At 44.8% G+C, this 13,405-nt stretch overlaps 2 protein-coding genes across 3 annotated transcripts in view; one reads left to right on the top strand and one right to left on the bottom strand.

The window, feature by feature from the left end:
• DOCK5 (dedicator of cytokinesis 5) overlaps nucleotides 1-7,211 on the top strand; it is a 210,770-nt gene extending 203,559 nt beyond the window's left edge. For both annotated transcript variants that reach the window (XM_026518974.4, XM_048212214.2), the window contains 4 exons: nucleotides 389-557; nucleotides 1,262-1,400; nucleotides 2,384-2,487; nucleotides 3,072-7,211. In XM_026518974.4, coding sequence (XP_026374759.2) covers nucleotides 389-557; nucleotides 1,262-1,400; nucleotides 2,384-2,487; nucleotides 3,072-3,176 — 517 coding nt within the window. In that variant the 3' untranslated portion in view covers nucleotides 3,177-7,211. The remainder of the gene's footprint in view (nucleotides 1-388; nucleotides 558-1,261; nucleotides 1,401-2,383; nucleotides 2,488-3,071) is intronic.
• A 3,039-nt stretch (nucleotides 7,212-10,250) lies between these two features.
• GNRH1 (gonadotropin releasing hormone 1) lies at nucleotides 10,251-13,248 on the bottom strand. Its single transcript, XM_026519094.1, has 3 exons — nucleotides 13,096-13,248; nucleotides 11,736-11,831; nucleotides 10,251-10,292 (listed from the first exon to the last, which is right to left on the bottom strand). The coding sequence occupies exons 1-3, from the start codon at nucleotides 13,246-13,248 to the stop codon at nucleotides 10,251-10,253; spliced, it is 291 nt and encodes a 96-aa protein (XP_026374879.1).
• Nucleotides 13,249-13,405: the final 157 nt, after the last annotated feature.

Raw genomic sequence — 13,405 nt, 5'->3', positions numbered from 1 at the left:
AGATTTTCTGCCCAAGATCACCCAAGAAGTAAGTAGAGGTAGGATCTGAACACAGGCTGTCTCTGGGGCACGTGCTATTCTCCACTGTCTAAAGCTGCTTATTCATCTTTTACTGTATGAATTCTACCTTTGCCTGTAAATTTAGTAAGACTCTCTTCCTGGGATAAGATGCATGTTCAGAGATATTTTCCTTTTGTACTTTGATGGTCTCATTACATGGATACCTTGAGATGTCCCACTGGCGGTTAGAAATTCAGATTTAGAACCTGAGAGGGAAGTCACAGGTCACGATGAGGTTGAGGAGTCCTAACCCTTGGTCTTTTGGGAGTACGTTTGCCTGCCAAGTGGTCAGTGTTTTTGTGATTCTGTCCTTGTTCTTGGCTAATAGGTCAATCCTGGAGCCACTTTTGGAGCGCAGGGCTTCATCAGGTGCCAGGGTTGAAGATCTGCCCCTCAGAGAGGACAATGAGAACCGGATCAGCAAGTTCAAGAGAAAAGACTGGAGCCTTAGCAAATCCCAGGTCATTGCAGAGAAAGCGCCAGAACCTGATCTGATGGTAAAAAAAACCAACAACAGGGGGTCGGGGTGGGGGTGGGGGACAGCAAGCAAACAAGCACCAGAGGTTTGCTAGTGCTTTCCCTGCGGCCGGGCACATCACCACTCACGGCAGAGCTGGGAGTCACCAGGCGGAAGTCTGGCTGTGCCTCCTCAGGACCCGGCAGCCTGTGACAGTGTTTGATCTTAAGCTGTGCTTAAAAAAAAAAGCACATACGGAGAATTTGAGTGTCTAAAGCAGTGGTGGTGCAAGATCTTGTACCCACAATGTAAACACGTGGGTTAATGCTTGGAGTTGTGGTTCTCACCACCATGTTCCATGAGTCAGTCCAAACATTGTCTTCTTTTAACTTAAAAAAAAAAGTGCTTTTTTTTTTTTTTTTTTTTCATGAGCCACATCAAGTTGTTAAGTGTGGCAAGACCAGCCTTCCCTGAGAATCAGGGTGGCTCCTTTCCAAATCAAATAACACAGTCTAACTGTGGTCAAAATCAGCTCCTGGCTGGCCAGGAAAGAATGTCTGCTTTAGTGATTCCCTGTCAGTGTCTTTGCCGTGCTCCCCACATGACCGTGCCGGAAGCTTAAGTGTGGCTCCTGGAATCTTCCCTCGAACAAGTTGGTGCTCAGCAGGCAAGGTTGTTCGGAGCATTGATGAGCTCAGCCTTTCTCACCGTGAGAATGTTTTGCTGTGCCCCTCCCCCCACTAGAGCCCAGCCCGAAAAGCACAAAGACCAAAGAGTCTCCAGTTGTCGGACAATCGGCTGACGCCATTTCATGGTTCTTCACCTCCGCAGTCAACGCCCTTGAGCCCACCTCCACTCACTCCTAAAGCTACCAGGACGCTAAGTAAGTTTTATATATATATACAGGTGTAGAGATGTAGAGAGATCCAGGTATATTCCTTCTCTTTGCTTCAGTAGGGAACAGAGTATGTGTATGGATCTGGGCGATATTTAGCCTGAACGCACAGAGTATGTGAGATTATTATAAAGTTGGCTCATTCCATGGTAGTGGGTATAGCAAAATTAGAGTTCAACAAGGAATCTTTGGGTTGCTAGGACTCATTAACCTTCTCTGTTGAGTGGCCCAGAGGGTCTTACCACTCCTTTTCCATTTGTGAAGGTATAAATGAGGTAGAGCCAGACGGGGACCAGACAGGAAGCAAGTAACTTATGAACTATTGGGTAGGTAACCCTGTACTTGGTATAGGAAAGAGTCCCAAAGAAGGACAAGAAATAGGCCCATTCCATATACTGCCTACAGGCAGGCCTGGGAAATCAGCAATACACTAGGCCTGAGAAGAATTCCAAGGGACCCTTGGTACAGAGAATGGAGGGATAAATCATCGTGCCACATGGGACACAGGAGTCGCCAAGAGTTAGAGATAATTAAATAAGCTGTCCTGGAGGAAATGGATATTGCGGCTTTTAAATGATCAAACTAAGACAGCTCAGTTAAATTTAACCAATATTTATTGACCACTTACTTTGTGACATTTTTTTCTAAGCACTTGAGATAGATTGGAGAATAGAGTCATACCCTAAGTTCTAGAAAATGTTTACATCTCCAGCTTAATAGTTAAAACCCTAAGCAAAAAAATGGGATTTTTACTTCGGAACTTCTTGTGAAACCTGCTGGTGAGTTAACAGTGCTACCTTTGTCGTGAGGGTTGAGAGGTCGTTTCCATTCTGTCCACAGAAACTATGGAATATCGCCTTGGCAATTTGATCGGCCAGGTTGGTTTAGATGTTAAAATGGCAAGCAGAGGTTCTGTTAAGATTCCTTGATGAATTCTTCTCTCTGCCTTCATCTCTTTGTATCATTTCTAGGCTCCCCATCCTTGCAGACAGATGGGCTGATGACTACTACTGTCCCGCCTCCCCCTCCCCCCAAAAGCAAGCCCTACGAGAGCAGCCAGAGGAACTCCGCGGAGGTAGGGAACAACGGTGCGGGGGTCAGAGCGCCCCACTCTCGGGAGCACAGTGTTGGTTTTCTAAGCTTTTTGCTAGGCGGGTTTCCCATAGTTTTGTCACACTAATCACTTCTTGACTCATGCCTGAAACCATAAAAGATAGGGGAGTTTCTAATGGGAAGTAACAAAATGCAAGCAGCCCTTTTCATCCAATCAAAGGTAGAGCTCTTCTCTGTACTTCACCCTGGGTACAGGTGAGTGAAATCGTGAGTATCTGGTTCACATGTGAAGAGTTTACTCCTCCTGAGTGAGTGACAGTCATTCTGAAATGGCCTCTGATGGGTTTCCTGCATTCATTCAACAAATATTCATTAAATGCCTACTGAGGATATGCCAAGAACCCAAGTGTCGGGGATATAACAGTTTGGTGTGTATCTGCTTAACCCAAGGAGAGCAAGGGAGGAGAAATGAGTGTTGTTGCCCTTCTCTCCTCGCCAAGGCCGCGTAGCTAGATGGGTTAGACGCTAAGGCACCGTGTCAGAAATGTGGAAGAGAAAGTAAATTCGACAAGACTCATTTGACTGTCGTTGTGTCTGCTCCCTCAGATTGCCCCTCCACTGCCAGTCCGAAGAGAGGCCAAAGCCCCACCCCCACCACCTCCCAAAGCTCGGAAATCTGGCTTGCTTTCCTCTGAGCCCGGATCCCACTAAGGATCTTGCCCTCTCTCTGGAACTCTGAACACCTTGAACAGCTGATGCGAGAGGAGGCCCTGTCCTCGTTCCCCAGGGCCCCTTGCTGACCGCCCTTCCTGATCTGGGTCAGCTTTACTGGCTCAAAACTGGTGGTTCTTTGAAAGGCTTCTCTGAAGGAGGACTAAGGCCACATCTCCAGTCCACTTGAATTCCAGAACTGGTCGTGTCCTCTGTGTTTCTCAAAAGAGAGATTTCCCTCACCGTTATCAAATTCCGCCTCCAGCGCAGAGACACTGCAGCCTACAGAAGCCTGGCTAAGTTCTTCTGTGGTGGTCGTGGAGCAACCCCAGGAACCTACACTTTGGAAGGATTTCTTGCTTTGCTTGTGAAAAACTATGCTTGAGACTTGGTTTTCTCACGTGGACACACCGTGCCTCGAATAACATTGGAAGAGAACTGCATCAAGTACTTTGGTAGCCGAAATAATCCTATCTTTCTGATGTCTGCTTGTGTCTCCTTTAAGGAAAAGAACATCTTTGTAAGGAAAATTGGCTACTGTCACGTATGAATAGCCATCATTGTCAAAAAACCATGGACTCGATTGTGAGGTCTGAGCTCCCGTCTCCCCCACACCAGCTACTATGTGTGGCGTGGGAACGCTGCCCGCCCCCTCCCGGGAGTCGTCATACTCCCAACTAACTGGCCCTCGCCACACCGTGTCACTCCTTCCTGCTACAGCCTCCCTTGAAGCTCTTTCTTTTGCACAGTTTCTTGCCCTGTTACCTCCTCTGAGCTCAAATCACTGGACAGAAGGGACTTCAAAGCCCGGGTTCAACAGCTTCTCTTCCAGATCCCATTTGGATGGCTCAGCAGCCCTCACTGCCACCTGATTTTACCCTGGGGAATAGAGTGCAATATCTCCCTTTGATTATTTATTCCTCGTGATTGTGGAATTAATTTGATTACATGTTTACGGTACTAAGTCAGCAGTCCTTTCGAAAGAAGAATGGGGTGATATAGATGATCAAATATTACGTACACCCACACAAACCACACAAGGTCAGAGACGTTTTGAGCTAGAAGGGCTCAAGGTCGTACAAACAACCCCCTCGTTTTGTAGACAAGGAAATTGAAGCAAAACACAGAAAATCTGACTACAGATTCTTACTAACAGCCCAGCTTGCTAATTGAGGCTCTGTCCCCAGATAACACTTAGATCAAGAAGACAACCCTGGCAGACTCGATGATGAATACCTACCCCTCGTTGGGACAACCGTGGAAATGTCCCAGATAGTTCTATCCTACGTTGACATTAATGGCAAGCAGAAAGCTTTGTGTGGATCCCCTAGGTCAATGGGGGAAGCTCATGAGGGTCCCTTCCATAACTGGGCCCAGCCAGTCCCCTTCCCCGCCTACCCGGTCCTGAAGTAGAGAGAGGAAAGAGAGATTTCACCTCCGAGAATTCGGAGGATTCTTGTCTGCAAGGATCTGCTTGCCGGCTTCTTCGTGTACCTGTTTCAGCACCACCCCTCTTAGAAGAGACATACTGATGCTTCACGGAGTCAGGGAAATACAAACCTGAGACGTGGCCAGCATTCCTCAAGCAATTAGCATGCGTAGTTAAAAGTGGTGAGGAAAAGGTAATTCTCCACCTCCACTCAGGGGAACCTTCAGGGGGTACAAGACAGAGAAGCTGGAGTTTGGAAGTAAACCATCTGGTCTCCAACCATTCCAGCTGTGTCATCTGTTAATTTTACAAACTCCCTCAACCCTTTGCAATCCTCCGAGCCCTCATTGCTTCCCCTTCCGAAATAGGGAAAAGGACCTGCCACACAGATGAGGTCAAATGAGATCGACTGTGTGGAGTAGTAGGTACGAAATGGTCTTTCCTTTCCTCTGCTCGGCCTGAGTAAGATCTGGAATTCCCTAAGGGCATTATTGATATTTCCCCCCTGAGGTAATTTGGAAAGTGATGCAAGTTAGCTGTGCACATACAGTCCCTTTTAAAGAGATGGCGTCTTTTGGAGTCTCTGACATGATTATTTATGACTGAAGAAGTGTTAATAAGAACTGAAGAGGATTTTAGTGGAAAGAACTCAATGAAGAGAAGGAAGAAAGGTTATACGGGGCTTCTGTGAAGCCCAGAGCAGCTTCTGAGAAGTTGCCTGACAGACTGGCTGGTGGGGGTCTATAGGCCTCACTCGCCCTATTTTTCAGGCTGCCTTTAAGATAGAAAGATGTAAGCTGGTCACGAAAAATACCAAACCTCAAGCATGTCCCTTCAGAGCAGTGCAGTGAGTTCTGCAGTGTGGTCTTTGATCTGGGGCTGGGGAAGTCTGATACCCAAGTGCCCAAATACCTTCCCTTTTTTAATAGAACATATTTTTTCCATCTGATTCCCCTTCCACCTTAATGGAAATACGAAGTCTCTCCTGCCTGAGTAGAAAGGATTTTAGGTAATGGTGTAGATAACTGCTTACAGGGAACATGGGGGAAGCCATTGGGTCAGAAAGAGTCATGTTTGATGATCATAAATCATGTCTGTCCTGAAGTCAAAGAGGAACACTGCAAAGAAACGCCTTATGATTACCTTACTTATAGGAGAGAGAAGGGGCTGGGAATAAAAGAGGAAAGAACTGGTCTTTATTTGACTTGATAAGAACTCGGGAGTATTGAAGGACATTAAAGTAGCCCCCAAACTGTCACAACCTTTGTGGATATTAGTTTATGGGATTTTTTTTTTTTTTTTTTGAATCCCTTATTTTCTCTCTCTCTGTTCTGGTGACTTGTCTTCCTTTGAGGTTTTTTTTTTTTTCCAAGAATTGTTTTATTCAGCATTTATTAAGCTCTCATTGAATGCCAGACACCATGCAAGACCCTCAGGATATGGCAATTCAGTGTGTCCAATGGGAACAGCCTGGTACGCAGAGACTGTGTTGTGTTGTGGGGTTGGCAAGAGAGTGGGATTAGGGGAAAGTGAAACCCTCAGTAAGGCTGCTGGGCCATGGGCCTCCCCTCTTCCACCTCACATGTGGATTCCAGAATTGCAGTCCTTGTCTCCTACCAGGGAGACCCAAGAAAAATGCCTTCACCCTGCAGATCCCTGAGACAAACAAGAGAAAGTGGGATTTGAGATAACAATCTACCTTTGTTAACTTTTTCCAAACTGTGGGAGTCCTTCCCCACTACTGGCCCCCAGATCTTGGGGTGATTTCTTCCTTTAAAATTGAGGCATGTCTTAATATACATATGGTCAAGTGCACAAATCTTAGGGGTATAGATGGATGAAACCTTACCAGGCATATACCATGTCACCACCTCTCAGATCCAGACCTAGACTACTTCCAGAACCCCAGAAAGTCCCCTCATGTCCGTGCTGTCCTTCTGCAAAAGGCATTTAGAAAGCCATTCATAGCTGTATCTTCCTTCCTCTCACTGCTCGGGTATAATGAAAAAAGGGGGAAAGCCCCACCATCAACACAGAACAGGACAGTAAAGACCGTGTCCCCTTTGTCAAGTCAATTTATAGTCAGTCCCTGGGCCTCAGTTTCCTCATGTAAAACATATATACCTGAGGCTACGTGATTTTTAGAATCCTTTTGGACCGAGCTTACTTTGATTCTATGTGAATGAGAAAGAATCAGAAGGCAATGAAGTTTCTGTACCACAGCTTTTAGGCCCACATGCCATTGACCAAGTGGATTTTAAAATTAGTTGGAAAAGGTAAGTTCCTCTTTGGGTGGGTTGAGTATGGAAGCACCAGTTCTAACCTACAAAAGGAAAAAGGTAGTTTTCCTTTTAAGTTGATGATTTCAGGCTGATTCTTATAACCCAGCCAACGCTGGTCTCCCACATATGCTGCCTAAACTCGCCTGTTAGTCAGATTTTGTAAGTTGTTCCTCCAGACTTTGTCAAAGGCTCTGTTGCCAAGATTTCGTAAACTAGTTGGGTTTCAAACATGGACCATTAGGAAGATGTGCATTGAAGTAGAAAAATTTTGTTCAGATTTGCTGTTATTTATTTTTTAAATTAAAAATGGAAATGTATTTTGAAGTTTATTGTGTTTAGTCTGTTATTACTTTCACATTAACAAAAGGAAATCATTCCTGAACTTTTCTTTATCGACACCCCCTTTTTGACACATCACACCCAGTCCCTCTGGCCTCCTGTCGTTGTAGGTCCTGTTAGTTTAGGCTCTTGTGTTGTGGGGTCATGGAGTCGTCTTCACCTGGAAGCAAGAAGAGCTGCATTTTGTTCTTCCGTCACCTCCACCCCCCTCCATCCATTGGAGCTGATGGCTTGTGACAACAATTCATTAAACGCGATGGGTTGTTTCTTCACTCATTCACTGCGAAGGGAAGTAAAAGAGGAGTAGCTGGTAACTTACTTGGGAAGGATAGGAACGGATTCTCAAACTAGGCTGAACATTAGTGTCACCTGGGAAGAGGCTACACCCCAGACCAATTAAATCAATTTCCAAGAGAGGGGAGCATGACCCAGGCACCATATTCCATTTCAATCTCCCCAGTGGTTATTCCAACATTTGGCGAAGGCTGAAAATCACCATCTTAGAAGAAATAACAACTTGAGAAAATTGGTGTTCAAAATAGATGTTCATTTCTTAAACTCCCTGCTGGTGGTGTGTCACCCTGGGGAGGGAGGGGGCAGCCACTTCAGTTAGAATAGCCACACTGTTTTAAGTCCTGGGCTTATGCCTAAGATTTTTTTTTTCTTTTAAGAAAATGTTCCAGTGCTTTTAAACATTTGCCATCTATTGCTTTTTAGGGCAATAATGCCCCACTGTGTACATAAGAATCCTTGGCATGTTAAAAATGCAAATGGTTTGGGCCCCCAAGACTGAATCAGTAAGCCTGGGGGATCTTTTTGGATCTACAGTCCCCAGTGAGAAATACGACTTTAGAGCACCGTTCGCTGTCAAAATTTATAAGCATTGTTACTTCATGCAGTGCTTGGCTTTTTCCCAGTCATCTCCAGAATACTGCAACTTCTAAACCCACTGCTAACATGGTCTATCTTCAAGCCACTGTTTTTGATGCTTGATGATTGAAAGCCATTTATATTTGAGAACCTATGAAAGGGAGCTTTTAGTATGTTTCCCACCCTTTATTTGGAAAGGCTACAGAGCTTTTTTTGAAGCTCACATCGGCATCAGGTAGCTGGATGGGCAGCTTTGTAGCCCATTCAGGGAAGCCCACAGCTTCTGGAAAACTGAGACTCCCACAGAATGTAAAAAATAAGGGACTGTGAGGAGCACCTCGGTGGCTTAGCCCGTGAAGCATCTGCCTTTGGCTCAGGTCATGATCTTGGGGTCCTGGGACAGAGCCCCGTGCCCCCTGCATAGGAGGGAGTCTGCTGCTCCCTCTCCCTCCACCCCTCCCCCTGCTTGTTTTCTCTCCCTCAAATAAATAAAATCTTAAAAAAAATAAATGACTGTGTTGCCCTGTTCTTTTAATGTGTTAACTAATGTAAAGATTGTAAATGATATCGTGTTTAGTAACAAACAGTTCCTGAGCAGTTGGCGGACGGAAGCCTCTCGTCCTGCCTTGTATGTATTGGTTTAGTGAAAATAGGCGGGGTTGCCTTGTCTTCCACAAAGTAGGTTGTGAACTACATCTCCGCTTAATTTTATTAAAGTGGGAATAAGGAATTTCTTTGAGTTTTAGAGATTCTTCAAATGGAGATATTTGGGGAATCTAGCATGGTGCTGATCTGTATTAAAAAAGGAGGGTTTTCTCTCCCATGGACTGTTTCTGACTCCAGTTCAAATTCCTCACCACAGGCCCTTTTTCGAGATGGAGGGGTAGGGAGAGGAGGTGGAAGGTTCTATCTGTCTGAGTGAAATAGGGAAAGGGCCTTGATTGTTGCCATGTGAACATAGGCTCAGTTTGTTGCTGTGACACCAGGCAACTTACCTGACATCAGACTTTTTCAAATGGTTTCATAATCAATTGGAAGGTAGGAGGATAATTGAAAACTGGTGTCATAGTGTCTTGGACCCTATAGCGAAATAGCCACCAGTAAATGAAGTTGATACATGAGCCCCAGGATCCTGTTTCAGCTCCAATTAACAAAATATAACCAATTAACCAAATATGTACTGGCTTTCCAGTCTAATGCCATCAGCTGCTCTTCCTAATGCAAAACGGGAGCCCTGCCCACGTACCCCAATGGAACTGAGTGGGTCCCTTAAACCGTGGTCTCCTCCTTTTAAAGGGAAGACAAGAGTAGCTAATTTTCAAGGTCGCTGTGAGGGTTAATGACCATATTTACACATCTGTCCCTGAACAGAGTCTGATGCTGGTCTTTGTGGGGAAGGAATGGTGGCAACACTATTTGACCAGGGTGCACAGAAATAGCTGAATTCTGTCTTCAACAGACTCTATACTCCAGAGCCTTTCTCAAGAGAGAGCACCAAAAAGATGTGGCCGATGAACACTATTATTTTCGGGCCCGGGTCCCCAGCCCCTGCATGCACTGCTGGCTGTGGTGAACACAGGGAGACCACGTGCGGCCGCGGGAGAATCGGATGGGGGCCCAGCACAGCCTCCTCTCTCCCGAGGGCTCTCAGGTTCCAGGTGACTTCCAAAGGGATCCAAGGGAGTCTGGGAAGGGAACTGCTTTCCAAGTGGGAAGAAACCTTGGCCGTGGCCTCCCTCCTATGGAGTATAGTCGAAAATCAAGCCACAACCCCACAGAAAACTGTAGCTGAATCAGATTTTGGGGCCTGCCCCAATAAGTGTCTTGTTCTTGGGGCAGGGTGGTGGCGGAGGAGAGCCATGGGATTTCTTTACTCAGCAATAATGTCGACTTTATGTTCTCTCCTGTTTCCCGGGCCCCATGCTCGGAGGTCTCCCGTTTGTGGGCTTATGGTGCCCCTCTCCCACCAGAATTCTGCCTTAGAGGAAGACTTAACATTTATGCCACTTTATTCACAACACAGCACTTCAACATGAAATATGTGAATTTAGCATAAGCCTATCTGAAATTCACACAATTTACAGATGTTAAATGAGTCACAAGTTTCAACGTGAGAATTATACTTGTGTTGTCAATCCTTCTGGTTCACTGGATTTAAATCCTCTTCTGCCCGTTTTCCTCTTCAATCAGACTTTCCTAAAAAATACATGAGCAAAAATATATCAAGGTTGATTTTACTAGCTGAATTTCACTATGCTTTTGATATTTTAATTTCTAAAATATCAATATAGAAAGAATAGATCTGTTTATTTTTGTGCTCCAGAAAGTGCTAGAGAGATATAACATCGTGTGTTTCTAAGTTGTTTAATAAATGTAAGATCTACATTAATACTTTAAGGATAGGATGTGAAGGAGGTGAAAGAAAGGTCTGATCTCTGTGATTTATTTTTTTTTAAGATTTTATTTATTTTAGGGGGCACACACGTGAGCGGGGTGGAGGGGGAGGAGCAGAGGGAAAGGGACAAGTGGACTCCATGCTGAGCATGGAGCCTGACGCCGGGCTCAATCCCACGACCCTGAGATCATGACCTGAGCTGAAACCAAAAGTTGGACACTCAACCGATTGAGCAACCCAGACGCCCCGATCTCAGTTTGTTATTAACCCAGCGTTGGCCTCAATACCTTCTTTCTAAGGTCACGTTTGGGAAATGTCACTGCTTGCTATTATTTTTATTATGTGATAAGTAGAAGTAGACACAGAAAGCCAATGAAGATGTCTGTCTGCTTGCTTTCTTTGAACTGTGGGTGTGGAAGTTGAGATCAATGGGCAAAATGAAAGCTATAGCTTGTGTTTATATATGATTTCTTTATATATGACCCTGGGCAGAGCTGCTAACGAACTGTAGTGGCCCTAACTGCTGCACACCAGTGGACCGTGGCTGCTCAGAGAGCACCGACTGGTGAGCTCAAGATTCAGCCTCTATATTCAGTGCTCCGTATACTTGCTTTCTTGTTATCAAAAACCTGCATTACGTTAGCAGATTCCCATTTTGGGTGGCAATTTGGAGATTGTTATAATCCAGTCAGAAAACTGGAAATCAAATATGTGGTTTTACAAATTTACATTGGAATGGAATTACAAATTTACTAGTTTGGAATTTTGTATTCCAAAGTCGGGGGGGGGGGACTAGAGCACCATTTTTGATTTCTACATTTTTCCAGGGAAAAACCATGTCATACCAAGAATATTAATGAAGAATCAAGGAATTCTGTGGAGAGGTGTGGATTAGCCTAGATTAGACGAGTCGGGGAGGGGGGACGGTGGCCAATGAATATACATGAAGAGCTGACATGTAACAGTGGGAAGAAATATATTAGTCATCCCAAAGGCTCGAACCAAGATTAGGGGATAAAGTTACAGAGAAATATTAATTTAAGGGAAAAAAGTACCGTTAGTACTGTCTACCCACTGAAAGAGGGTGTCACAAAATAGTGAGGCCAACCCAGGAGGAATTCAGGCAGCCAGGAAGCTAGGCCCTGCAGAGGCCGAGAGGTGGTTGTCCTAAGCGGACAATCTGAGAGGTGGCACCAAGGACCTCTCCATCTCTAAAGCTCCATGTCATGACCACTGTAACTCACCAGAGCTCCTTTCAGGTCCCTGAGGGGAGTCTGGGGCTGGTGGATGGTACATTCCAAGCGCTGTGGTTCTGCTCCTTGATCAAGCTCTTTGGCTATCTGAGGAAAAAGAACATGATTCTTGCTGAAGGAGATAAATGGAAGGAATGGTATTTTCCACTTCCCCAAGAACTATGTGTGAAGAGTCAGGTCAAGGGAATTGTGGGATGGGCACTTAAAGAACTTAGATCCTCCCTGAGGCATTTATACAGAAGGATGGGCGTTCTGGGAGTAATGCTAGTAAGGAGAGAATATTTTCTCCCTCGAGATGATGGGAATGAAGTACTTTGAACCTCATGAGGGAATGGTATACAAAAGTCGAGGATCTTGTAGTTATGAATAGGGGTGATTCTTATTTTCTAGTTTTTACTAAATATGTCATAGTTAAATAAAAATTACTTCACATATAATCTGTGGCGAGGAGACTTCGGATTCCAGGGCATCTTTATTTCATACTTAATTATCTTTACTATTTCTCCAAAAAGAAAGCTAAATGATTTTAAGCTTCTCTAGTTTCCTTTTAGCAACACTACATTAAGTGTCCCAGCCCTTACTTGCTTATCCTTGAGGTTCTGTCCATTTCCCATTAATTTAAGAAACAATAACAACTGTATTTTTATTAATCCACTGCCATTTGGGGGGTTAGCCAGCTAATAGCTAACGCCTCTCTCGTGCGGTCCTCACATGACATAAGAAGTCTCAATTAAAGATAAAAAACCAAGTACCCTATGTTAGTGCTGGTACTAGTACTGAAATCAATGCGTATGCAATTGAATCCCGGATATTTTCCAGTATATACTTTGTGTCCTTGAGCTTGCTAGCCCTTCCCCACTAACAGCCTCCAAGTTCTTTGCTTAAATGCCTATTTCAGTAAAAAGAAATGATTAGGGCATGTACTCTTGGTAAGAATACTTATTTGTAAGTTAGGAAAATGTACACTGACCTAGTATCATAGATAATTTTAAAAGGTGAAATAAGAAAAAAAAAATAAGCAGAAGTTCTAAGATTTTTCTTTCCAAATCCCAAGGAATCGTCTTGCTCTGGAGGCCTTGGGTCCATCCCAGACCCATCGTTTCAAATTCCTTTGGCAATTCTAGATATGCAGGGTGCGACACACTACTTCGCACCTGTTGCTGTGTTCTCTTGGGATTGTTCCTGTCTGAACAGAAAGCAGGGATGGGACTTGCCTTTGCACGTGTCTCATCTCCCCCAGAATACCAACAGTATGTGGAGCTCAGCATAGCACGGTTGGGGCACACACAGAATGTTAACATAGACTGAATCCCATAAGCCACGTCTTATTTTGATGAGGAAAAAGCCTTACCTCTTGGAAAGAATCAATCAGCTTTTCAGCATTTCTCTTCCCCCCAGGACGCAGTCCATAGGACCAGTGTTGGCCAGAGCAGCCCACCACACATAAGGTCAGCAGGAGAAGTCCAGCTATAAGTTTTGGAATCGGCTCCATTCTAAGGGACATCAATGCGATAGTGAGAATAGACCCAGACTGGGTTGAGCGAAAAGTCAAGACCTTTTTGGTGAGAAGCCTAATGTTTCTATGCTAAGCCTGCAGAAGGCGGAAGTGGCAGTTGCCTGTGTGCACAAGCAGACGTGAAACACATCCCCGCCTGCTTGCC

Source organism: Ursus arctos, unplaced genomic scaffold, assembly GCF_023065955.2.
Source record: "Ursus arctos isolate Adak ecotype North America unplaced genomic scaffold, UrsArc2.0 scaffold_11, whole genome shotgun sequence".
NCBI classification, from domain to species: Eukaryota; Metazoa; Chordata; class Mammalia; order Carnivora; family Ursidae; genus Ursus; species Ursus arctos.
The sequence above is the reverse complement of the archived record's forward strand: the minus strand, read 5'-3'. Positions and strand labels throughout refer to the sequence as shown.

Excerpts from the sequence above, each read along its gene's own strand:
- GNRH1 (XM_026519094.1), bottom strand. The coding sequence starts at position 13,248 with ATGTCCCTTAGAATGGAGCCGATTCCAAAACTTATAGCTGGACTTCTC. Across the intron at positions 11,832-13,095 it reads TGATTGATTCTTTCCAAGAG|ATAGCCAAAGAGCTTGATCA; the intron begins GTAAGGCTTTTT and ends CTTTTTCCTCAG. Across the intron at positions 10,293-11,735 it reads GGGACCTGAAAGGAGCTCTG|GAAAGTCTGATTGAAGAGGA; the intron begins GTGAGTTACAGT and ends TGTATTTTTTAG.